The sequence below is a fragment of the Oncorhynchus mykiss genome, chromosome 29 (genome assembly GCF_057628025.1).
Source record: "Oncorhynchus mykiss isolate SJ-2025 chromosome 29, ASM5762802v1, whole genome shotgun sequence".
Classification (NCBI taxonomy): domain Eukaryota; kingdom Metazoa; phylum Chordata; class Actinopteri; order Salmoniformes; family Salmonidae; genus Oncorhynchus; species Oncorhynchus mykiss.
Window position 1 is genome coordinate 35,754,076 of NC_143050.1, and position 25,784 is coordinate 35,779,859.

Genomic DNA, 25,784 nt, shown 5'->3' on the forward strand with positions numbered 1-25,784 from the left:
GCGGTGTTCCATCAGGAAGCCAATCAGACACCGAACTGAAACAGTTTAATAGAGCAAACATTATACAACAAAAACAGTTTACCCAGGGATGGTTCAGGGAAACCCAAACTGGTCCGTGCGCACACATACCCAAATTATGCTAAACCCTGCTTAGATTGTAAGACGATCATATATTATTAAATTAGTCCGGTAGTTTCTGCAACATATTGGGTGTTTCTGGAGCACACCCAGTTACTGCACTTTGTAGTTTGTTTATTGTAGCAATAAAAGATTGAGTTAAGGAAACATGTTCTTGGACAAAGACCATATCTAAAACGTGTTACTTCTGCTGGTCAAACATTTTATTTGTTTGTTAAGAAACTACTAGCTTCAATGATGAGATCCATTGAAGTTGCCTTGAGTTCATGTCAAAGACCATCCTACCAAAGGCAAAGACCACACAGGAACAGAAACACACAGATACGGGCAAAGACACGTTTCAGAAATAAGTAGATGTTTATTATCAACAAAGACTCAGTCATACAGGAGGGGGGATTTATAAAAGAGTAGGTGTGGGGGGGCAGATCTGCACTCATTACTACCAAAGACAGAAATTATTACTTTGATCTCATTTTTCTTTTAAAAAATGTGCCTTTACATTTTTGTATTTCATACAAGTAACAAATTGGACAAATTCATCAAAAAAAGGTAATATTCTACAATACCATTTGACTAAAAATATGCTTGGTTTCACAAAGACAAGTTAAAAAGAGGTGGTCAAATATTGACCAATAATTGTTTTCTTTTCATACTAATATAAAACCAGATCTACTATCTAGAAAAGGAAAAAAAAAAAAAAGTTTATTTACAAACAGAGACAAAAAAACAAAAACAAAAAAAAAAGAGTAGGAAAAAGTTGATCCTAATTCGAAGGCAACAGGTTATTGGTTATTGCAGGCTTTTTCCCAGCCCAGCACATGATTCAGCTAACCAACTAATCATGATCTTCATTTAAACCACTATTCAAATTGGGTGTATTGCTGCTCTGGAGCTAAAACCCTCAAGGAGTTGTTCACCCCTGACCAGAGTAGAGTACCCTCCTATCCACTGATACAGGGTCAGATAGTTTTTCATCCCACCCATGAATATGGATAGACTGTGCATAAAGGATCTGGGGGTAGTGTAATTCTTACGGTTTGGGAAAATCTGATCCTAGATCAGTGGTTAGGGTTAGTGTAATGCTTAAGGTTAGGACTGGGCATAGCAAAATTGTATCCTAGATCTGTGGTTAGCATCTTTGGGTTTCAATGATTATTTCTGGTGACGAGGGAGAGAGGCTGGGACTGGAGCATGACATGATGGGAGCTCATCGTCGATTGGTGGATGGAGGTGGTAGGGGCTAAGCCAGAGGTGAAGGGGATTGGTCCAGTAAGGAGCGGCGGAGTCTGGTTACTGGATGAGCTCATGTGGGGAGAAAAGGGGGGATGAGAGGAAGAGGATTGAGATGAAGTGGTCTTAGTGGTGAGGGGCAGGTGTGTGTGAGTGAACAAGTGTGGGTGTGTGTGAGACTGGATGTGGGTGTAAGTCTGACCGTGTGTCTCCCTGTGCGAGTGTGGGCGAGGGGGTTTGGTGGTGAGGGAGAGGGGCTGGACCTGCTCAGGATGTGTGTGCTCAGAGTGAGAGTGTGTGTGTTCAGTGTGTGTGGGTGCGGGAGCGGCAGGGGAGGCCAGAGCAGTGGTGGGCGTGGCTGGAGAGTCCAGGGAGGAGGCGGGACTAGCCTGGGACAGGTGTGTGTGTGTCAGGTGTGTGTGAGAAACACTGGGCCTCTCCTGAGTTCCATACGACACACATGACTTCTTGGGCTGTGGAGAGAAGTGCTCTGGAGAGACAAAATAAAACACTGATCAGTCTTTGCTGTTAGTTTCCAGTAATGTCAAAAAATATAGTTTGGTCACTTCTCATAATTCTCTGGTCTTGGAAGTCACTTACCCTCTGGAGCAGCAGACTGGGTGTGTGTTATTTGTCCATCTGGAGCAGTCTCTGGCCTGCCATCTCTCTTCCTCTTCTTTCTCTTCCCCTGCACACAAACAACCAATCACATCACACCCATCATCTCAAAGCAACCAATCAAATCCCTACTAAATGTTTACTATAGTACTTACGTAGTTGTCTCTAGCTGACCATCCAGGGTAGAGTTGGGAGTGTAGCTGTCTCTCTTTACGGGCCATATCGTAGTATTTTGACTGCTCCTCACGAGATAGAGAGTGCCACTGTAGAGACACACACACAAAGGGTTAACACATACTCCCTTCTGGAGCATAGGCCATCGACAACAGTTTTCAGTATGAACACAGCCATTGTATAATCCTCCAAAGAAAGACAGTGTGCAAGCTCACGCTGCCACTTACCCTGCGTCCCAGTATCTGGTTGATGGCAGCGCTCTCCTTCAGCGTGCACTCTGCCACCACCTTGGGTCTCTGCTCCTTCATGTACAGCATAAAGGCATTCAGAGGCTTTTTCACATGGGGCTTCTTCTCCTCCTCTTTCTCTCTGTCCCCCATGGATACGCCACACCTACACACCAGACAGAGACAGTCAGTGAGTCGGCAAGAGGTGTTAACATGTGTGTGATAGTTTGGATGCGTACCCGTGGCGGTTGCCGTCTCTTGGTTCCTGTTTGATCGCCGTGGAAACGATGGCAGGGTGAGGGACAGACGTCTGCAGGGACGGGACCATGTGGGGCGAGAAACGACTGGCCACCAAGCTGTCAATCACACACAGGTCCATAAAGCATAAATACCATTTGAAATGACATGATTGCATTTATTACAGCAGAAGTTCTCAAAGTGGGTCCGGGGCAAGAGCTCAAAATATAACGATCAATAAACATATTTTTTCATGAATATTACTAATAACCGATGAAACACATTTTGATCAAGGGATTCGCGTAATAAGTTGAGGGAGCAATATAATTTTCTTAATCTCCAGTAGATGTTAACAGCCCTGGCAGGGGCAACATGGACCAGGGAGGCTCACAGAGGGATATTGGTATCCATAGTACTCCACCAATTACTCATTATCCAAATCAATACTTCTTGTATTTAAGTATAAAAAAAAAAAAGCGGCCACGTTTTCTCTCTGCGTTATGGCAAATTGTGTAGAATTCTAGGATATTAGCTTTAATGCAGCAACAACATAAATCTCTGCCCCATGACAAATTGTGTAGAAGTGCAGAAAATTAGCTTGAACACTGCAACATTTTCTCACCGATGCCAAAAGGCAGGCCTTTAAAAATGTTCTTTCCCAGGGCCCGACACTTGGTTCGTCCGGCCACGCACTGCCGAAGTCATAGTAAAAATGATTCTATTCTATTTTTATCTCACTCAAGTCGTTCTATATTATGAGGGGGTCACTGATGAATTTTCTATTTCAAAAGGGGTCCAGGCCACAAACAGTTTGAGAGCCCTTGCTTTACAGATATAAGTCCAGTCTCTATAGTATTAAGTCTCCAGAGCAGTAATACATGGATGTGTGTGAGTGATTAGGTGAGCTGTACCTGGACATAGAAGAGTTCATGGCGAGAGCTGCAGGGTAGGATGGTCTAAACCCCCCCGCTGGAATACCGTACATAGACTGGCCCGGCCTGGAGACAAAGAGAGAGAGGGGAAACAGCGTCACTTGTGTTGCAATATCATTCATTCGGCTAGAAATTGTTAGCAAAATAAACTAAACCATCATTGTATCCATCACAAGATGGTAAATGTGAGTGTGTGACTCACAGCCAGCCCAAAGGATGTGTCATGTGTCCCATGCCTCCAGGAGAGAGAGGGTAGTAGGGGGAGAGCTCTGCTGGGTGGGGAGTGCGGGGAAGACCTGGAAGGTGGAGAAGGACAGTGGAGAGAGAGCAACACACACATATACACAGTTAAAGTTAGAAGTTTACATACATCTTAGCCAAATACATTTAAACTCAGTTTTCACAATTCCTGACATTTAATTTTAGTAAAAATGCCCTGTCGTAGGCTAGTTAGGATCACCACTTTATTTTAAGAATGTAAAATGTCAGAATAATAGTAGAGAGAATGATACATTTCAGCTTTTATTTCTTTCATCACATTCCCAGTGGGTCAGAAGTTTACATACACTCAATTAGTATTTAGTATCATTGCCTTTAAATTGCTTAACCTGTTTTGGAGACTGGTTTTTGTTTGGAATTTCAGATGACTGACGTGCCCAAAGTAAACCGCCTGTTACTCAGGCCCAGAAGCCAGGATATGCATATACTTGGTAGCATTAGATAGAAAGACATTGTAACAGTTTTAGAAACTTCAGAGGGTTGAGTATAAGAGAACTGATATGGCATGCGAAAACCCGAGGAAAATCCACCCGGAAATGTAATTTGAGGTCAATACAAATAGATACAAATAGAAAGGACCCATATTACAGTTCCTATGGCTTCCACTAGATGTCAATTCTTTAGAAAGGGTTTCAGGCTTGTTTTAGTAGTTGGAAAAACTACAAGGTGTCTCATTAGAAAAGTGGTCTTGTTAGAGCGTGAATGAGGTGCGCGCTCTTCATTATTTATCTTCCCTATTCAACATACTATTCTCCATCTTAAACATTATCGTTATTTAGATAGAGTACCTGAGGATTAATTAGAAACAGCGTTTGACTTGTTTGGACGAACTTTACTGGTAACTTTTTGGATTAGTTTGTATGCACGTTGAATGAGTGGATTACTGAGATCATTGGCGCCAACTAAACAGCCTTTTTTATATAAAGGACTTTATCGAACAAAACGACCATTCATTGTGTAGCTGGGACCCTTGGGATTGCAAACAGAGGAAGATCTTCAAAGGGTAAGTGATTTATTTAACCACTATTTGTGATTCTGTGACACCTGTGCTGGTTGAAAAAGTATTTGTGTGGGGCGCTGTCCTCAGATAATCGCATGGTATGCTTTCGCCGTAAAGCCTAAAAAGAGTAAATCTGACAACACAGTTGGATTAACTTCTTATGGCTGGGGGGGCAGTATTGAGTAGCTTGGATGAATAAGTTGTCCAAAGTAAACGGCTCAGTCTCAGTTGCAAATATATGTATATTATTATTGGATAGAAAACACTCTAAAGTTTCTAAAACTGTTTGAATGACGTCTGAGTATAACAGATCTCATACGGCAAACAAAATCCTGAGGAGAAATCAAAACAGGAAGTGAGAAATCTGAGCTTTGTATGTATTCAGAGTCCCTAATGAAATCCCCTTGAGATATGAATGATGTTGCACTGTCTAGGGGTTGCACTAGATGTCAACCATCAATAGAAATTATAATGAGACTTATGGTGTTGTGGGAGTGAATGATAGCAGAATCAGGTGTCTGGCAGTCAGCCATTTTCTGATCATGCTTATTCCTCATGGTAGTCACTTGCGTTCCATGGCTCATGAAGACAAGAAGGAATAGCCCGGTCGGAACTTTATTGAAGCTATATGTTAAAAACATCCTAATGATTGATTCAGTACATAGTTTGAAATGTTTCTTTGACCTGTAATATAACCTTTTGAAGTTTTTGTCCGATGTAACGCTAACCAGAATGAGCGTTTGGATATGTATACCAAACGCGCTAACAAAACAAACATTTATTGTGGACCTGGGATTCCTGGAGTCCTTTCTGATGTAGATCACCAAAGGTAAGGGAATATTTATCATGTAATTTCTTGTTTGTTGACGTCAACATGGCAGCTATTGTGACAGATGTTTCTAAGCGCCGTTTCAGATTGCATGGCTGGCTTATTCCGTAAAGTTTTTTTGAAATCAGACACAGCGGTTGCATTAATTAAGGAGAGGTATATCTATAATTCCATGTGTATAACTTGTATTATCATCTACATTTATGATGAGTATTTCTGTTGAATGATGTGGCTATGCAAAATCACTGGATGTTTTTGGAACTAGTGAATGTAACGCGACAATGTAAACTCATATTTTGATAAATATGAACTTTATCAAACAAAACACATGTATTGTGTAACATGAAGTCCTATTAGTGTCATCTGATGAAGATCAAAGGTTAGTGATTAATTTTATCTCTATTTGTGGTTTTTGAAACTCCTCTCTTTGGCTGGGGGAAAAACAATGGCTGTGTTTTTCTGTGGCTATGTGGTGACCTAACAATTGTTTGTGGTGCTTTTGCTGTAAAGCATATTTGAAATTGGATACTGTGGTGGGATTAACAACGAGAATAGCTTTAAAATGGTATGAGACATGTATGTTTGAGGAATGTTAACCTCTTGAAACTCTAGGGGCAGTATTTCATTTTTGGATGAAAAACGTTCCCGTTTTAAACAAGATATTTTGTCACGAAAAGATGCTTGACTATGCATATAATTGACAGCTTTGGAAAGAAAACACTGACGTTTCCAAATCCGCAAAGATATTATCTGTGAGTGCCACAGTACTGATGCTACAGGCGAAACCAAGATGAAATTTCAAACAGGAAGTACCCCAGATTTGAGGCGCTGTGTTCCAATGTCTCCTTATATGGCTGTGAATGCGCAAGGAATGAGCCTACACTTTCTGTCGTTTCCCCAAGGTGTTTGCAGCATTGTGACGTATTTGTAGGCATATCATTGGAAAATTGACCATAAGAGACTACATTTACCAGGTGTCCGTCCGCCTGGTGTCCTCCGTCGAAACTATTGCGTAATCTCCAGGTGCGTGCATGTTTCCATTTTGAAGAGAGGAGAAACTAAACTGCCACGAGTGACTTATCATCAAATAGATATGTGAAAAACACCTTGAGGATTGATTCTAAACAACGTTTGCCATGTTTCTGTCGATATTATGGAGTTAATTTGGAAATAAGTTCGGTGTTGTAATGACTGAATTTTCGTTTTTTTCACTAAGCAAAACGTGATGAACAAAACAGAGTGATTTCTCCTACACAAATAATCTTTGGAAAAACTGAACATTTGCTTCTAACAGTCTCCTCATTGAAAACATCCGAAGTTCTTCAAAGGTAAATTATTTTATTTGAATGCTTTTCTTGTTTTTGTGAAAATGTTGCCTGCTGAATGCTAGGCTTAATGCTATGCTAGCTATCAATACTCTTACACAAATGCTTGTGTAGCTATGGTTGAAAAGCATATTTTGAAAATCTGAGATGACAGTGTTGTTAACAAAAGGCTAAGCTTGTGAGTGAATATATTTATTTCATTTGCGATTTTCATGAATAGTTAACGTTGCGTTATGGTAATGAGCTTGAGGCTATGATTACGCTCCCGGATACGGGATTACTCGACGCAAGAAGTTCACTTCTTGGTGACAGGGGGCAGTATTTTCACGTCCGGATGAAATGCATGCCCAAATTCAACTGCCTGCTACTCATCCCCAGAAGATAAGACATGCATATTATTAGTATATTTGGATAGAAAACACTGACGTTTCTAAAACTGTTTGAATCATGTCTGAGTATAACATAACTTATTTGGCAGGCGAAACTCAGATGACAAACCATTCAGATTTTTTTTTTTTTTGAGGTCACTCTTTTCAATGAGTTTTCTTTGGGAATCCAAATTTCTAAGATACCTTCTTGTAGTTCCTATCACTTCCACTGGATGTCAACAGTCTTTAGATATTGGTTGAGGTTTTTCCTTTGTGTAATGAAGTACGGCCATCTTGAACGAGGGTCACTTGAAGATAGAGGCATGTGACCAGAAAGCATGCTACAGTTTGTTTTACTCCTGTATTGAACACAGATCATCCAGTCTTCAATTTTGATTATTTATGTTTAAAAAACACCTAAAGTTGTATTACAAAAGTCGTTTGAAATGTTTTGGCAAAGTTTACAGGTAACTTTTGAGATATCCTGTAGTCACGTTGCTCATGTTGGAACCGGTGTTTCTCTGGATAAAAAGCAAAAGGATCAAACAAAAGGACCATTTGTGATGTTTATGGGACATATTGGAGTGCCAACAAAAGAAGCTCGTCAAAGGCATGAACTATATTTTTATTTCTGCGTTTTGTCGCGTCTGCAGGGTTGAAATATGCTTCTCTGTTTACTATGGTGCTATCCTCAGATAATAGCATTGTTTGCTTTCACAGAAAAGCCTTTTTGAAATCTGACATGTTGGCTGGATTCACAACAAGTGTAGCTTTAATTTGCTATCTTGCATGTGTGATTTCATGAAAGTTTGATTTTTATAGTAATTTATTTGAATTTGGCCCTCTGCATTTTCACTGGTTTTTGGCCATATCCCAGACCTGTTGAGTGTAGGGGGCAGTATTTTGATGTTTGGATGAAAAACGTACCCAAATTAAACTGCCTATTTCTCAGGCCCAGAATATGCATATAATTGCCAGATTAGGATAGAAAACTAAGTTTCCAAAACTGTCAAAATATTGTCTGTGAGTATAACAGCACTGATATTGCAGGCGAAAACCTGAGGAAAATCCAACCCAGAAGTGGCTTCTATTTTGAAAGCTCCATGTTCCATAGCCTGCCTTCACTCCATTTAAAGGGATACCATATTCCTTTTCCTATGGCTTCCCCATGGCGTGAACAGTCTTTAGACAGTTTCAGGCTTTTATTTTGAAAAATGAGCAAGATCGATCACATCACGTCACTGTATTGCTGGGTGCCAGCAGCGTTTTGTATGCGCAACAGCTTGGAGCAGCCATTTCTCTCTCTCTCTCTCCTATTGAAGAAGCTACAGTCCCGGTTGATATATTATAAAAACAACCTGAGGATTGATTAGAAAAAAACATTTGACATGTTTCTACGAACATTACGGATACTATTTGGAATTTGTCTGCGATGTCGTGATCGCTCGAGCCTGTGGATTTCTGAACATACCTCCATTTGGTTGGCGTGTTATTTTAGATATAAAAATAATCTTTATGGCACAAAAGGAACATTTATTGTGTAACGGAGTCTCGTGAGTGCAAACATCCGAAGACCAAAAGTAAGCGATTTAATTTATTGCTTTTCGTGACCAATCTACTTGGCTGCTAGCTGTTTGTAATATTTTGCCTACCGAGAGAGATGTTCTTACATAGACTTTTGCTTTTGCCAAAAAGCTTTATTGAAATCTGCCAGGTGGATTAACAACAAACTAAGCTGTGTTTTGCTATATTGCACTTGTGATTTCATGAAAATTAAATATTTTTAGTCATTTAATTTGAATTTGGCGCTCTGCAATTCAGAGGTGGTTGACGAAAATGATCCCGCTAACGGGATGGGTGCATCAAGAAGTTAAGTCATTTTGCCACAACTTTGAAAGTTTGCTTGGGGTCATTGTCCATTTGGAAGAGGTCTTGAAATGTTGCTTCAATATAGCCCTCATTTTCCTACCTCATGATGCCATCTATTTTCTAAAGTGCACAAGTCCCTCCTGCAGCAAAGCACCCCCACAACATGATGCTTCCACCCCCGTGCTTCATGGTTGGGATGGTGTTCTTCAAAATGGCAAGCACCTCCCTTTTTCCTCCAAACATAACAATGGTCATTATGGCCAAACAGTTCTATTTTTGTTTCATCAGACCAGAGGACATTTCTTCAAAAAGTACCATCTCTGTCCCCATGTGCAGTTGCAAACCATAGTCTGGCTTTTTTATGGCGGTTTTGGAGCAGTGGCTTCTTCCTTGCTGAGCGGTATGCCGATATAGGACTCATTTTACTGTGGATATAGATACTTTTGTACCGGTTTCCTCCAGCATCTTCACAAAGTCCCTTGCTGTTGTTCTGGGATTGATTTGCACTTCTCGCACCAAAGTACGTTCATCTCCAGGAGACAGAACGCGTCCCCTTCCTGAGCGGTATGACAGCTGCGTGGTCCTATGGTGTTTATACTTGCTTACTATTGTTTGTACAGATGAACATGGTACCTTCAGGCATTTGGAAATTGCTCCCAAGAATGAACCAGACTTGGAGGTCTACAACTTTTTTCTGAGAACTGATTTTTTGATTTTCCCATGATGTCAAGCCAAGAGGCACTGAGTTTGAAGGTAGGCCTTGAAATACATCCACAGGTACACCAACATTTGACTCAAATTATGTCAATTAGCCCACCAGAAGCTTCTAAAGCCATGACATCATTTTCTGGAATTTTCCAAGCTGTTTAAAGGCACAGTCAACTTAGTGTATGTAAACTTTGGACACACTGGGATTGTGATACATTGAATTATAAGTGAAATAATCTGTCGGTAAACAATTGTTGGAAAAATGACTTGTGTCATGCACAAAGTAGATGTCCTAACCAACTTGCCAAAACTATAGATTGTTAACAAGAAATTTGTGGAGTGGTTGAAAAACGAGTTAATGAATCTAACCTAAGTGTATGTAAACTTCCGACTTCAACTGTATGTGTGTTTTATATATATATATATATATATATATATATATATATATATATATATATATATATATATATATATATATATATATATATATATATATATATATATATATATATATATATAAAAAAATAAACACATCCATTGTTACAGAGAGACTAGCGAGAGGGATGAGGTTCCATACCTGTGTCAGGTGAGAGGTGAGGAGGGGGTGTCCGCGGGGGGAAGGGGTCTGGACTGTAGGACAGGAGGGGAGAGAAGGGGGGCATGTGACCGTGCTGCACCACTGGTACCTTATTGGACTAGAGAGGAGAGAGCAAGAGGGATGAGAGCAAGAGATTAGGAACAGAGGAAAGTTCATACGGTGCCTGGTCACAAGGAGTAACAGTTTCTCCCCTAGGTGGAATTTTCACTACATTTGACAATATCGCAATATTATTTGCCTTATTTGCTTGTTTTTTATCTTTTTAAATAGGGATCCACATTTTTTTTTCAGCACTTATTTACATGACTGACAAACTTGTTTTCTCATGACTCTCGTCCCTCTGCAGCAGACATATGAGCAGCAATATGTTTGGAACATCGAATCAAAATAAATCAGTATCGTGAGAATCACAATACATTTTGTATTGGCACCTAAGTACCGTGATAATATCGTAGCGTCCGGTCCCTGGCAATTCCCAGCCCTACTGTACAATGCCTTAAAATCTACACATGAGCCTAAGGGCTAGGGTTGTTTCTGGGTAGGGCCTCTCTGTCTGACTATCAATGACAGGGGATCAGTCCTCCATGGCAGAGCAGGTCTATCCTCAGATACACAACACACACTGGCTAATACTCACTGGAATATAATCCCGCTCATCTCATACACACTCACTCTGCCGGTCTTAGACACACACACACACCCCGAGGTGTGAAAGTCCTGTGTCTCCAGGCAGATTAACACTATTCAGCATGAACATTCCAGTGTCTGTCTGCAGCGAGTTTGAGGGAGGTCAGGAGTCAGGTCACCTGAGTGCTGTGTGTGTGTGTGGGGGGGGGGGAGCAATCTAAATGGCTTATACTAGCAGAGCAGGGTTACATACCCAGGTAAGTTTTGTAAGAAAGACCAGGTACTTAGCAAGAAGCTAGCTTGAGCAACAGTTGGCCTTTTAGATGTCAGGGTGTTTTAATTTTATTTATTTAAACTTAACTAGGCAAGTCCATTAAGAACAAATTCTTATTTACAATGAGGGCCTACCCTGGTCAAACCCTCCCCTAACGACACCGGGCCAATTGTGCTCCGACCATTGTCACTGCATGGTGGCTAGATTGTGAAGCGAGCACACACAACGGCTGGGAAATATGGCCAAAATATAACAATTTTTTTTTGGTGTGATGGTATTTGGACGGTATTTTATGTTTTTGAACAATAACATTTGCTTTATGGGTAAGTAGTGCATGACGATAACGTGGAAACAAATACATTATTCTAAGTGATTTCAATGGCTCTCTACTGAATGTTTTATACTTTTAAAATTTCAGCATTTTCATCCATTTCCTACACTCTTTTGAGACCATTTCCACACTGCCACATAGGGCTGCACAATATGGGCAAAAATCTAGGCCTTATTTTTTTTACTAAATATTGCAATTGCAATTTGACTTGCGATTTAGATCAAAACACTTGGGGGAAAGTTAGAATATAATAGTGGGCACTTCGAATACAATGTTTGACATGACAAATAAAAAAGACGGAGTAGTTGTGACAGGGTAGGAACCAAAGTGTTGGTCAGTGTTTCCTAGGGGATCCTATAACCTTGGGTTACATTAAAATGTTCTCTTAGCTACATCATGTAGCTAACATTCACGCTTTGCCTATTCCCCTTTGATTTTGAAGAAACGTGCTGATTTAGGCTTACACCATCACTAGTACAAGGCTGTATTAGCTAGCTACGTTTGCTCTGACTCAGTCGATTTATTAGCTAGCTAGTTAGCCAGACATCTAACTAATGTCAAAAACATTAGTGTTAGCGTTAGTGTCAAAAACAATACATTTTTGAAACATGCTAAGACCAACTAGCTGTTTGCAGACAGTAAGATACACAAACAAAGTGTAATTATAGAACGCTTGTAGATTTATATTTAGTAAAGTGGAAATCAGCATCGTGGTCATCAACATCTTGTTGCATGTGCTGCATTGACCATGCAAACTGAACGCAACAACTGCACGCTCCTTGAGTGACAGGGGTGGGAGCTTGGTCTGTGTGGAAAGTGGCATGGAGAGAGAGAAAGGAAGAGGAGAGAGACGTCTCAAGTTGCGGGGGAAACAATATTAAATGGACGCTACACACGGCGCAGTAGCGTATCACATTTAGCAAACCAAACATTGAAAAAATGTTCTATAAAGGTGAAGTAAAAACCCAAACTGGTCCGTGCATCAATACCGGTATATAGTAAAATACAGTATACCGCCCAGCCCTAAGACACACAAACCCACCATGTGAGCGGGGGAGGTGGAGCGAGGGTCTTTTAAAGCGGATGTTCCTGGAACCTCCAGCATGGGCCACTTCATCTGTAGATACTGGAGAGAAAGACAAAGGAATGGGGAGAGAGAATTCAAAGATTTAAAGACTGCGTGCAAACAATTAAGCACCACACAAAAAAATGTAACTTTGTGGACAAAAAACATATCATGAAATGGGTACAGCTGGTAGGATGTGTGTGCGTTAGTGTGAGAGGTGAGAATGAGAAGTGAATTCCGATGACTCTCCACGTCGGATTACTTTCTGCAGACATCTGGTGAGTGTATCAGTCAGACTCCAGCTGTACGTCTCTCTGCATGAAGGTTTATGTGTGGGAGCGCATTAGTTTAGAAAAGCAGCGGGCACACACACATGCTTTTAACGTAGGGCACAACCTCTCAGCGGTCAGTCACCACTCCAAGGTGGTGAGACAGGAAGGAAGAAGGGATAAGATATAGGGCTAAAAATGGACATGGCAATATAGAGGAGTAGAAAAGTGGAGTGTCGGGGAATGTGTGTCAGGGTTGTGGTATAATGTTCACAGCAGACCAACATGCTACACCGAGTCGCTGACTTTCAGTTGAGGAAAAAAAACAAGAGCACACGCACATCATGGATAAGGGTCCCATTGTGTGGCAGGTCAAATAAAACTCAAATAATGAGGACCACAAGAACATAATAAGTGTTTGCCTGTGCAGGGAGTGTGTTCACTGCACAAGGAGAAAGTGTAGGCACTGTGTGTGTGTGTGTGTGTGTGTGTGTGAGTGAGTGAGGGAGAGTGGGGCTGAGCACACACACACCGGCCTCCAGTACACACACACACACATATACCCCCATTCCAAGGCCCCAGGAAGTTCTGGCTGTGAGTTCTAAATGAAACCAGCTGTTAGAAATACCATACTGATGAAGCCTACACAACTCTCCCTCTTTATCCCTAAACAATCAGTAGTTTGCTGTACAATCATGATGTTGCTGCATGGCTGGAGGCTAAACTTACTGCTTCTTACAAAACACCAAGATAGAAACCACACACACCAACACACCCTTCCCTCCACTTAGGTTTGTGAATGCTATTCACCATAAATGAAAAAGGTGCGTAAACAGCACACAGCTTGACATACAGGAGTGTCCGCCGGCCAGGCGACTAGCCATCTTTTAAATTAGCATGCCATTCTGTGCTTACACTAAACCAAAATATAAAACGCAACATGTAAAGTGTTGGTCACAAGTTTCATGAGCTGAAATAAAAGATTGCAGAAATTGTTCATACACACAAAGAGCTTACTTCTCCCAAATGCTGTGCACAAATTTGTTTACATCCCTGTTAGTGAGTTTCTCCTTTGCCAAGATAATCCATCCACCTGAAAGGTGTGGCATATTAAGAAACTGATTAACCACCATGATCATTACTCAGGTGCACCTTGTGCTGGGAAAAATAAAAGGCCACTAAAATATGCAGTTGTGTCCCACAACCCAATGCCAAAGATGCCTCAAGTTGAGGGAGTGTGCAATGAGCATTCTGACTGCAGCAATGTCCACCAAAGCTGTTGCAAGAGAATTTAATGTTCATTTATCTACCATAAGCCACCTCCATTGTTTTAGAGAATTTGGCAAAACAGAAACTATGGGATTACACAACAGAATAATTTCTGCACAAACTGTCAGAAACCATCTCAGTGAAACTCATCTGCGTGCTCGTCATCCTCACCAGGGTCTTGACTTGACTGCAGTTCCGCGTCATGTCCGACCTCAGTGGGAAAATGCTCACTTTGACGGCCACTGGCATGCGGGAAATGTGTGAAACCCGGTTTCAACTATACCGGGCAGATGGCATGCAGCATGTACAGCACCGTGGGGAGAGCAGTTGCTGATGTCAACGTTGTGAACAGAGTGCCACATGGTGGTGCTGAGGTTATGGGTAGGCATAAGCTACAGAAAACAAACAACTTGCATTTTATCTATGGCAATTGGAATGCTCAGAGATACCGTGACGATATCCTGAGGCCCATTGCCGTGTCATTCATCCACAGCCACCACCTCATGTTTCAGCATGATAATGCACGGCCTCACGTCACAAGGATCCGCACACAATTCCTGGAAGCTGAAAATGTCCCAGTTCTTCCATGGCCATACTCATGGTAGCCGGCTAGTGACAGTGACCAAAGTTCAGGACAGGTTACCGGCTAGTGGTGACTAGACTATTTAAGTCTACTTGACAGTTCTTCAGTCTCTTTTCCAGCTTTGATGCACCTGTACTGACCTGGCCTTCTGGATGGTTGCGGGTTGAACAGGCCGTGGCACGGTTGGCTGATGTCCTTGATGATTTTCTTGGGCTTCCTCTGACACCGGATGTTATTTATGTCCTGGAGGGCAGGCAGTGTGCCCCCAGTGATGCGTTGGGCAGATCGCACCACCTTCTGGAGAGCTCTGACACAGCCCAACAGGATGTGAAGGTAGTGAGGGTCTTTTGCCTCCTTGGGTTGAAGAGGACCCGTTGCGCCTTCTTCACCACACTATCTGTGTGGGTGGACCATTTCAGATTGTAGCTTTTCAACCTGAAGTTTTTCCTGTCAATGTGGATGGGGGCAGTTTCCCTCTGCTGTCTCCTGAAGTCTTCAATCAGCTCCTTCCTTTTGTTGATGTTGAAGCATTCAGACCCTTTTCCCCGTTCTTTGATGAAGCACCTTTGGCAGCTATTACAGCCTCCAGTCTTCTTGGGTATGACTAGGGCTGCACATTTTGGGGATATTCAGAGGTGGAAACATTCCATGGAAATATATGGGAATTAATATTAATACCATTTAAATGTAGATGTTATTTTTGCATTGGATATATTTACCATATCATATGGAGACAGAAACAAACCTTTTACAGTGCCTTGCGAAAGTATTCGGCCCCCTTGAACTTTGCGACCTTTTGCCACATTTCAGGCTTCAAACAAAGATATAAAACTGTATTTTTTTGTGAAGAATCAACAACAAGTGGGACACAATCATGAAGTGGAACGACATTTATTGGATATTTCAAACTTTTTTAACAAATCAAAAACTGAAAAATTGGGCGTGCAAAATTATTCAGCCCCCTTAAGTTAATACTTTGTAGCGCCACCTTTTGCTGTGATTACAGTTAAGTTTATTATTATTAAGTCGCTTGGGGTATGTCTCTATCCGTTTTGCACATCGAGACTGACATTTTTTCCCATTCCTCCTTGCAAAACAGCTCGAGCTCAGTGAGGTTGGATGAAGAGCATTTGTGAACAGCAGTTTTCAGTTCTTTCCACAGATTCTCGATTGGATTCAGGTCTGGACTTTGACTTGGCCATTCTAACACCTGGATATGTTTATTTTTGAACCATTCCATTGTAGATTTTGCTTTATGTTTTGGATCATTGTCTTGTTGGAAGACAAATCTCCGTCCCAGTCTCAGGTCTTTTGCAGGCTCCATCAGGTTCTTCCAGAATGGTCCTGTATTTGGCTCCATTCATCTTCCCAACTGTAAAAATACAGTTTTATATCTTTATGTTTGAAGCCTGAAATGTGGCAAAAGGTCGCAAAGTTCAAGGGGGCCGAATACTTTCGCAAGGCACTGTACCTTATCATAAGTAGACAATTGCAAATGATTAAATCCTTCCAAAATAAAATAAAAATTTAGTTACGAATTGAACTTTAATTAAATTAGTTGACTCTTCACATGGGATGATTTCACTGAAAAACAAAAGGGAATATCGAATGACGCCCAATGACCTACCACATCCCCAAAAATGTTTTTCAACATACATCTGTAAAATTAGTCTAGAAACTAAAGCTTTGGTTGTCTTCCTCTCAGGCTTCCATGTCTTCTCCCTGGACCTTCTCAATGTCCACCTCTTGACCATCAGACTGAGGCCGCCTCTTCACTGTCACTTTCCAACCTTGTTGAGGGCGGCTCGTTGTCAGGCTCAAAAAGCCTCAAATATGCCCGGATGGCCACCAATTTTTCAACCCTTGTATTGGTCAGCCCTGTTGCGTGTTTTGGTGTGTCTGTTCCCAAATAAGGACCAGTTGCGCTCTGAGGCGGCTGATGTTGGAGGCAACAGGGGAAAGAGCCTCAGATCTGCAAAGTCCCTTCCACCAGGTGGCTGATGAGATATGTTGGCACGACTGCCATATTGCATCTCCATCCCAAAGCCCTTGCTTGGAAGTGTACTTCGTCAGACCGCCAAGAACCTTGCTCTGACACAGCCCGACAGGATGTGAAGGTAGTGAGGGTCTTTTGCACTACACGGTAGTGATGACACCATAGGTCTTGTTGATCTCTGCACCAGACAGGATGCTCTTGCCAGCATACTTGGGGTCCAACAAGGACCCCCACATTTTGATGCATTTCACAACTGCAGTTTCCTCTGCTTGGAGCAACAGTGAAGTGGGCAGGGCAGTATGAATTTCTTCCCTTACATCTGCAAGCAGAGTGAACATCAGACAGGATGGCATTGTCTCCCTCAATCCGTGCAAAGGCTACTGCAATAAGTTTCAGGAGTTTCAGGCTGCTTACCACTCAACCAAAATACATCATCCAGAAGGATCCTCTTGATGGGGCTTTCCATATCGGCAGACAGTTATATGGCTATTTTTTGGAGACTCCTTCCCACCCCAGGAGACTGTCAAACATGATGACAACACCACCCCAATAGGTGTTGCTGGGCAGCTTCAATGTGGTGCTCTTATTCTTCTCACGTTGCTTGGTGAGGTAGATTGCTGCTATGACCTGATGACCCCAAGTACCTAACCACTTCCTTGGCTCTCTTGTAGAGTGCATCCATTGTTTTCAGTGCCATGATGTCCCTGAGGAGCAGATTCAATGCATGTGCAGCACAGACAATGGGTGTGATGTGAGGATAGGACTCCTCCACTTTAGACCAAGAAGCTTACACGTTTGCAGCATTGTCTGTCACCAGTGCAAATACCCTCTGAGGTTCAAGGTCATTGATAACTGCCTTCAGCTTATCTGCAATGTAGAGACCGGTGTGCCTGTGCTCTTGTAGAATGCTGGTTGAGGGATGGAGATGTAGTTCATTATTCCTTGCCAACGAACATTTGACCACCCATCAGAGATGACTGCAACGAAGTCTGCTTTCTCTATGATTTGCTTGACCTTCACTTGAACTATGTTGAACTCTGCATCCAGCAAATGAGTAGATAAAGCATGTCTGGTTGGAGGTGTGTTTGCTGGACGAAGAACATTCCGAAATCTCTTCCAATACACATTGCCTGTGAGCAGAGGTGAACCAGTTGCATACACAGCTTATGCAAGACATTCATCAGCATTTCACTGACTGCGTTCCTCCATTGAGTCAAAAAACCTTCTGATTCCAGGAGGACCATGAGCTGTTGCTATCGATAAGGTGTCTAATTCATAATTTTCACCTCGAATAGAAGTAGAGGGACTTTTGTCAGAGGTTGCTTGTTGTGAGCGCTGAGGGAACTTTATGCACTTGGCCAGATGATTCTGCATCTTTGTTGCATTCTTCACATATGATTTGGCACAGTATTTGCAAATGTACACAGCTTTTCCTTCTACATTAGCTGCAGTGAAATGTTTCCACACATCAGATAGTGCCCGCAGCAATTCATGTAAAGATTAGAACAAAATGAGTAAAAAAATATATATATACAATTCCATGTACAGATAAATAGTTAGGCAGTTAGATTAAACAACTCCTTTAAAATGAAATGTGTATGGAAACAGGTGAATCAACACTCATAGCAGGCTCAAGCAAGATAAACCCCACATGGTGGCAAAAACTAACTAGCAGAAACTTAAGTTATAAATGATTTAAACACTTTGCTGTAGGCTACTATTTACTAGTTAACTTGTTGAATCTAGGGGTCATTTTTTTATTTTTGGAAAAATAAACAGGCTATTTTTCAGGACCAGAAAATAGAATATGCATATAATTGACAGCTTAGGATAGAAAACACAAACGTTTCCAAAACTGTAAAGATATTGTCTGTGAGTATAACATAACTGATATTTCAGGCAAAAGAATGAGAAAAATCCAATCAGGGACGCAGCGGTTTCTAAATAAGAGTCCCTTCCTATGCTTCCCTATTGAGCAGTGAATGGGATATCAATGAGATTCCCTTTTCTATGGCTTCCTTAATGTGTCTAGTATCACAAGACATAGTTTCAGGCTTTTATTTTGAAAAATGAGCCTGAGCGACAGCATTGCGTCAGTGTCCACCTGATGGCTCTTTCTCGCGCAAAAGACAGAGGTAGCCATTTTCCACCCGGTCTTACTGAAAAAAGCTTTGTCCCGGTTGATATATTATCAAATAGATATTTGAAAAACACCTTGAGGATTGATTATAAACAACGTTTGCCATGTTTCTGTCGATATTATGGAGCTAATTTAGTCGTTTTCTCAGCCAAACGTGAAGAACTAGCGGAGCTATTTTCGGCTACAAAAATATTTTTTCTGGAAAAAAGGAACATTTGCTATCTAACTGGGAGTCTCGTGAGAAAAAACATCCGAAGCTCATCAAAGGTAAACGATTTAATTTGATTGCTTTTCTGATTTTCGTGACCAGATTGCCTGCTGCTAGCTAGGCATAATGCTATGCTATCGATAAACTTACACAAATGCTTGTCTTGCTTTGGCTGTAAAGCATATTTTCAAAATCTGAGATGACATGGTGATTAACAAAAGGCTAAGCTGTGTTTGAATATATTTCACTTGTGATTTCATGAATATGAATATTTTCTAGTAAGATTTTTTTTGTCCGTTGCGTTATGCTACTTAGTGTCAGTTGATGACAATTCTCCCGGATCCGGGATGGGTAGTTACATTAACAAAGAATCATGTAATATAAAATATATTCACCCTGCCCAGTATTGTAAACAAAACTTAGCAGAAAGCATGTAGTTCTTGGCTCAGACAGTCTAGTAGTGTGGGCTCAATAGCATCTCATTAGTGTGCAAGATCTTGAGAATCAGCTATACATTTGATGGAAGAGTGCACATGTGACGGAAGAATGCACTGCGCATGCAGAGGGTTGCAAATCCATTGCACAGCTATATTCCAGTCTCTCCAGAGATTTTTGAACGGGTCCAAGTCCGGGCTCTGGATGGGCCACACAAGGACATTTGGGGCAACAGGTAGCCTAGTGGTTAGAGCGTTGGGCAAGTAACCGAAAGGTTGCTAGCTCAAATCACCGAGCTGACAAGGTAAGAAAATCTGTCATTCTGCCCCTGAACAAGGCAGTTAACCCACTGTTCCTAGGCTGTCATTGTAAATACAAATGTGTTCTTAACGGACTTGCCTGGTTAATTGAAGGTTAAATATATTCAATTTTAAAAAATCTAAAATTGGGATTGTTCAACCAAAATATGCCACAAGACCTTGTGTATCTTGTGTGTATCCCACAAAAAAAGGTTCACTGTTATAAGCAATTACAACCTCAAGTCTTCTTGGGTATGACGCTACAAGCTTGGCACACCTATATTTGGGGAGTTTCTCCCAATCTTCTCTTCAGATCCTCTCAAGCTCTGTCAGGTTGGATGGGGAGCAAAGCTGCACAGCTATTTTCAGGTCTCCCTCCAGAGATGTTCGAACGGGTTCAGGTCTGGGCTCTGGCTGGACCAGACAATGACATTAAAAGACTTGTCCCGAAGCCACTCCTGCATTCTCTTGGCTGTGTGCTTAGGGTTGTTGTCTCGTCGGAAGTGAACCTTTGTCCCAGACTGAGGCCCTGAGCAGGTTTTCATCAAGGATCTCTGTACTTTGCGCCGTTCATCTTTCCTTCGATCCTGACTAGACTCCAAGTACCTGCCGCAGAAAAATATCCCCACAGCATGATGCTACCACCACGCATCACCATAGGGATGGTATTGGCCAGACATTGGCCAGACATGAAGCTTGGCATTCAGGCCAAACAGTCCAATCTTGGTTTCATCAGACCAGAGAATCTTGTTTCTCATAGATAGTAGTGCCTTTTGGCAAACTCCTAGCAGGATGTCATGTGCCTTTTACTCAAGAGTGGCTTCCATCTGGCCACTCTGCCTGATTAGTGGAGTGCTGCAGAAATATGTGTCCCTCTGGAAGGTTCTTCCATCTCCACAGAGGAACTCTGGAGCTCTGTCAGAGTGATCTTCGGGTTCTTGGTCACCTCCCTGACCAAGGCCCTTCTCCCGCGATTGCTCAGTTTGCCCAGGCAGCCAGCTCTCGGAAGAGTGGTGGTTGCAAACTTCTTCAATTTAAGAATGATGGAGGCCACTGTGTTCTTGGGGACCTTCAATGCTACGGACATTTTTTGGTACCCTTCCCCACATCTTTGCCTGGATGCAATCCCATCTCGGAGCTCTACGGACAATTCCTTTGACCTCATGGCTTGGATTTTACTCTGACTCTGACTTTTACTCTGACCTTTTATAGACAGTTCTGTGCCTTTCAAGGATGAAACAGGATGCACCTGAGCTCAATTGAGTCTCATAGCAAAGGGTCTGAAGACTTAAAGTAAATACAGTATTTTTTTTTATACATTTGCAAACATTTCTTAAAACCTGCTTTCACTTTGTTATTATGGGGTATTGTTTGTAGATTGATAAGGGGGGAAATTATTTTATCAATTTTAGAATAAGGCGGTAACGTAACAAAATGTGGGAAAGGTGAAAGTGTCTGAATACGTTCCGAAGGCACTGTATTGTAAATAAGATATTTCTACATTTAATTTAATAGATTTGCAAACATTTCAGAAAAGATATGCATTTCATTATGGAATATTGTGTGTAGATGGGCGAGATTTTTTTATTTATTTAATTGAGCCGATAACAATTTTTAACAAGTCAAGGGGCATGAATACTTTGAAGACACTGTATAAAACAGGAAAATCTATCTTTTTTTACTGCACTGGGTGGGCCTTTCATTGTAGGCTTTATTAAGAAGGATATCCAGGTGCCCTCCAAACCATGTGCTTATGATCATATATTTAGACTAATACAACTGTTGTAGATTTTGGTTCTTCAACAAATATTCGCCAGTCATAAATACATTTTTCAAATAACTTGCATATGTTCTAATACCTTCAAATATGATTTGGTTTTCTGAGACCTGTATTTGAATATCAAATTGTTGCCTTTTAGTTGAATGCAAAACAAACCATCTTTGACTACCTTGAGTATTTGATAAGTTGGCATTTTCAAATAAACTACTATAAACTATTTTCTGCCCAGGTCTGTGGAGAACACAAAAGTCAACTCCATGTCAGCCTTGCAGACTTTGTGCAACTGACCTCATTGTCCCATGTGAGTTTACTCTTCAGATGGTCGGTGTCTCTCGCTCAGTGTGTGTGTGTGTGTGTAAAGGTTGCAGTGTGTGTTTATGTAAAGTGTGAGGCCCTCTGGCTTGTGTTTACTCCACATTGTCTCACTGAACTTAAAATACCAGGAGAGAAGGCTGTCGACAGCACACACACCATTCACAAAGAGAGAGTGAGGTAGCGAGACGTGTTAGAACAGTGTCAGTAATCTCTCCCAGCATCCCCTCCACAAATTCACTAATGCTTAGGGGTGACTGACAACCAAGTGTGTGTGTGTTGAAAGCTCACCAAGTGAGTAAAATCAGCAACTTAAGGCTGAATCCATCCCCAACACTCCTGTCTAACTCCAACTCAAACGCGTGTGTTAAAAGAGGAAAGGGGCCAGAGCAACTCTCCCTGGGGTTACAGTATCCGTGGGGGGGTCCACCTATATCAAGCCCGGATCACAGAACGTTACACACTTAACTTTCAGTCATGGTCTAGAGTGCACCTGATTTCACCCTTACTGTTTTGGATACCCCTAGAGTTTTTGTTCCATATTTTGGTGAGGGTAGACGCTGGACAACACACATGGTGGTGTGCTACAATTCAGTTATTGTACAATTTACATTAGCATGTAGATCTTCACTCAGACAGAGAGGCGTGCATCTCTCACACACATGCCATCTAATGAGGAGGATTAACCACGGTGCTGACTAAAGTCAACACAACCTCCACTGTGTGTGCATGTGGTAATGATCTCCCGTGGAGAGCAACATTAGGTCAATTGAGCTTCTCCACCTCCTCCTCCTCATGACAACAATAGCTCATTAATACCTGGGGAGGGGAGTGTAGAGGCAGGCAGGGTATGCGAGTGGGGGGGGGGGGGGGGTAAACGTACATGTTAAAAGAGCAGCTTCTGACAGTTGTGACGTAGGGACCATTTTTCAATTCTCAGTTAAAAAGCTAAGATTTTATGTCTTATTAGACACAAACAGAAAGGACTTAGGGGATAAACCCAAATAGGTCCTCGGCCCCAATATACAGAAAGCAAACAAAAAAACAATGTTGACTACAACTAACATAGGTACGCATGGATGGTGATGACAGAAATACTGTAGCATCTATACATGTCTCTCTCTCACACGTGCACACATTCCTGCATCAGCGTTTTAGCAGGACGGTGTTGAGGCCTGCCTGCTGCTGAAACGCTAGTGTGTTATCATAACACACCGTTAATCGCTACGAGACATATTATACTGCTCAGAGTCAGAGCACACACAGAACTCATCGTTCACCGTCCCTTATAACACACACCAGACATCACACACTAGATACACCGCCACACCACATAGAAAGCTATGTTAGTCTAGCAGCCTTACTTGCAAAAAAATATTAACTAAAGATTGAGTGTGTTTAATGCATGTTCGTGCATGTGTGACTGACTCACCGTCCTGGCGCCGGGTGAGAGGGCTCCGGGAGAGAGGTAGGGGTTGCCAAGGTTCCCCAGGTGACCCAGGTTAGCTAGGTTACCCAGGTCAGGGATCATCAGTAAGGGATAGCCAGCATATGGAGATGCCTTGAACAACCCACTGTCGTGTTGCTGTCTCAGAGCTGGAAAAGACACACACAGTTAACTTTAGCAATTGCTGATCCACTCCCTCCTCTGAGCTGGGGGATAGACTGGGGTCAACAGTGCTCATTGAATTGAGAGAGAGGAGGGGGCGGAGGGATAGGAAGAGGGAGAAAGGAGGGTTTTGGTTGTTTCTTATAAGGGGTGTAAAATGACCTCATTTCAACAAAGCTTATTTAAATGAATGGGGAGATAAAGGGAGACTGGGAGGTAGAAAGAGATTGTAAAGATAATGCATAGGAAAACGAGAGAAAACGGGGGAGCATTCATAAAGGATCCGTGAGAGTTACAGTTATAGTTTTACTATTGAGTTTGTAAAGTTTTAGATACCTTCTGCAAAGAACTCTCTCTGCCTGACATAGCTCTCCCAATCTGGTCTGTGCTGCTGTGGACGTCTGTGACTGCCTGCCTGCTGACAAACACATAAACATAGTTTGTAAAACAACACAGATTGGTAGCTAGAAGACAACGGCTAGTACTGTACTGCAGTGGTTTATAGAGTGATTCAATCTTCCGTCACATTAACATTAGCTAAGTAGACAAACTAGTTACCTCGGAGTCAGACGAACTGCTGTTGTTCTCCGTCTCGTTAACCAACGAGGACTTGACGTCGTCCAGGTCCCGCTCAGAGGACACATTCTCGGCTGTTTTTTCCTCCTGTTCCCCCTCGTCTTTAAACGAAATTAACTCGTCGTTTGCCCCCAAATCATCGCCTCCTCCCCCGTCCAGCTGCGGCATCTTGGATTTCGAAACAGTGTGGTCTTGCTGTGGAAGTCCTGTTTTAGCTAGCTAACAGTTAACTTACTCCGTTCGGAAAATATCCAGTTCCAAAAACCCTATCTCAAAACACTTGGCTACCTAGCTAACACACGGTATTATTTATATTTGCACGCTTTTCAGTGGTAGTAACGATATAACCCATAAACAAGAGACTATTTATTGCAAACCCCGCAAAAATAAGCATTCAACGACTGTTCATTTTTGTTAGCTACAGTAGCTAAGCTAACTACAGTAGCTATTTAGGTAGCAGATTTCTTGACTTGTCCCCCTCGTTCCTTGCGTCTTCTGGGATAGAAAAACAAGTTACAAAACACACCGACGGAAGCAAAAAGTTAAATCCATGAATATTTGCATACGGGTGTAAAAATATATATATATATAGCTAGGTATCTCCTCCAACTGAAAGGGAAAACGACAACAATGAAAAGTTGTGCGTCGAAGTTCGCTGAAACACGCACGCACATAAAACTTTATCCTGTTTCCCCCCCCGAGTAAAATCCATCCGAAGCGAAGTCAGCTCACCAGCCCTACTTTCTTGCTTATTTCGTCGTCCATTATCGTTAAAACTGAGAAAAATGTAATTGTTGTGACTTCGAGAAGAAGTTACTCGCGGGCTGTCTGTGTTCTGTTTTTGTGTGTCTGTGTTGGCGTGGGAAAGAAGAAAAGTCGCTTGGTGTTTCTGAAGTGGAGTGGAAGGAAGAGAGCTAGGCCGCCGCCGGGAGACTGGGGGAGGGGGTGAAGAGACAAGAGGGAGGGGGAGGGAAAGAGGGGGAGGAAGGTAGACAGGGGGAGGAGGGAAGGAGGAGAAAGGGAGGAGGGAAGACGTTTGGGCGGAGAAATGCCAGTCCAGCCATCAATCATGTGTAGAACCTGATCTTTCCCAGTTGATTTCTTTAAAATAAAAATAAAACATTCTTAAATCAGTGTGAAAGTTCTGGCAATACGTGTACATTTTTGGAATATCTTTGCCATATCTGCATTAGTCTGGATTGCACACTGAATATCGCTGTTTTTTCACTACACTGAATTAGATTGGATTTGCATTGGCCATGTACATATTCGTGGTGTGAAGTGAAGAATGTACGATGATGATAATGCGCATGCACCCATCCCTATCATAATCCCACCACACTCCAATGAGTTAATGAGACAACCCAGATAGCAAAATGATATTGAAAGACCTCTAAAAGGAACATTTTCCAGTCATTGAAGTTAGGTCCATTTTAGGTTCTGAATGAAAGGCGAAAATATGTTTGTTTTTTTCGGAC

The 25,784-nt window shown here is 41.9% G+C and overlaps 1 protein-coding gene across 2 annotated transcripts; it reads right to left on the minus strand.

Annotated features, from left to right (window-relative positions):
• Positions 1 to 476: 476 nt before the first annotated feature.
• Positions 477 to 25,284, minus strand: tcf7l1a (transcription factor 7 like 1a). Of its 2 annotated transcripts, none has more exons than XM_036967494.2 (12): positions 24,289 to 25,284; positions 24,067 to 24,148; positions 23,554 to 23,717; positions 12,807 to 12,890; positions 10,512 to 10,629; positions 3,759 to 3,852; positions 3,536 to 3,622; positions 2,627 to 2,743; positions 2,388 to 2,553; positions 2,142 to 2,249; positions 1,969 to 2,056; positions 477 to 1,858 (listed from the first exon to the last, which is right to left on the minus strand). In XM_036967494.2, the coding sequence occupies exons 1-12, from the start codon at positions 24,472 to 24,474 to the stop codon at positions 1,284 to 1,286; spliced, it is 1,869 nt and encodes a 622-aa protein (XP_036823389.2). In that variant the 5' UTR covers positions 24,475 to 25,284; the 3' UTR covers positions 477 to 1,283. The 2 variants fall into 2 exon arrangements, with proteins under 2 accessions (XP_036823389.2, XP_036823390.2); XM_036967495.2 differs by having other exon boundaries at positions 24,067 to 24,145; positions 24,289 to 25,261.
• Positions 25,285 to 25,784: the final 500 nt, after the last annotated feature.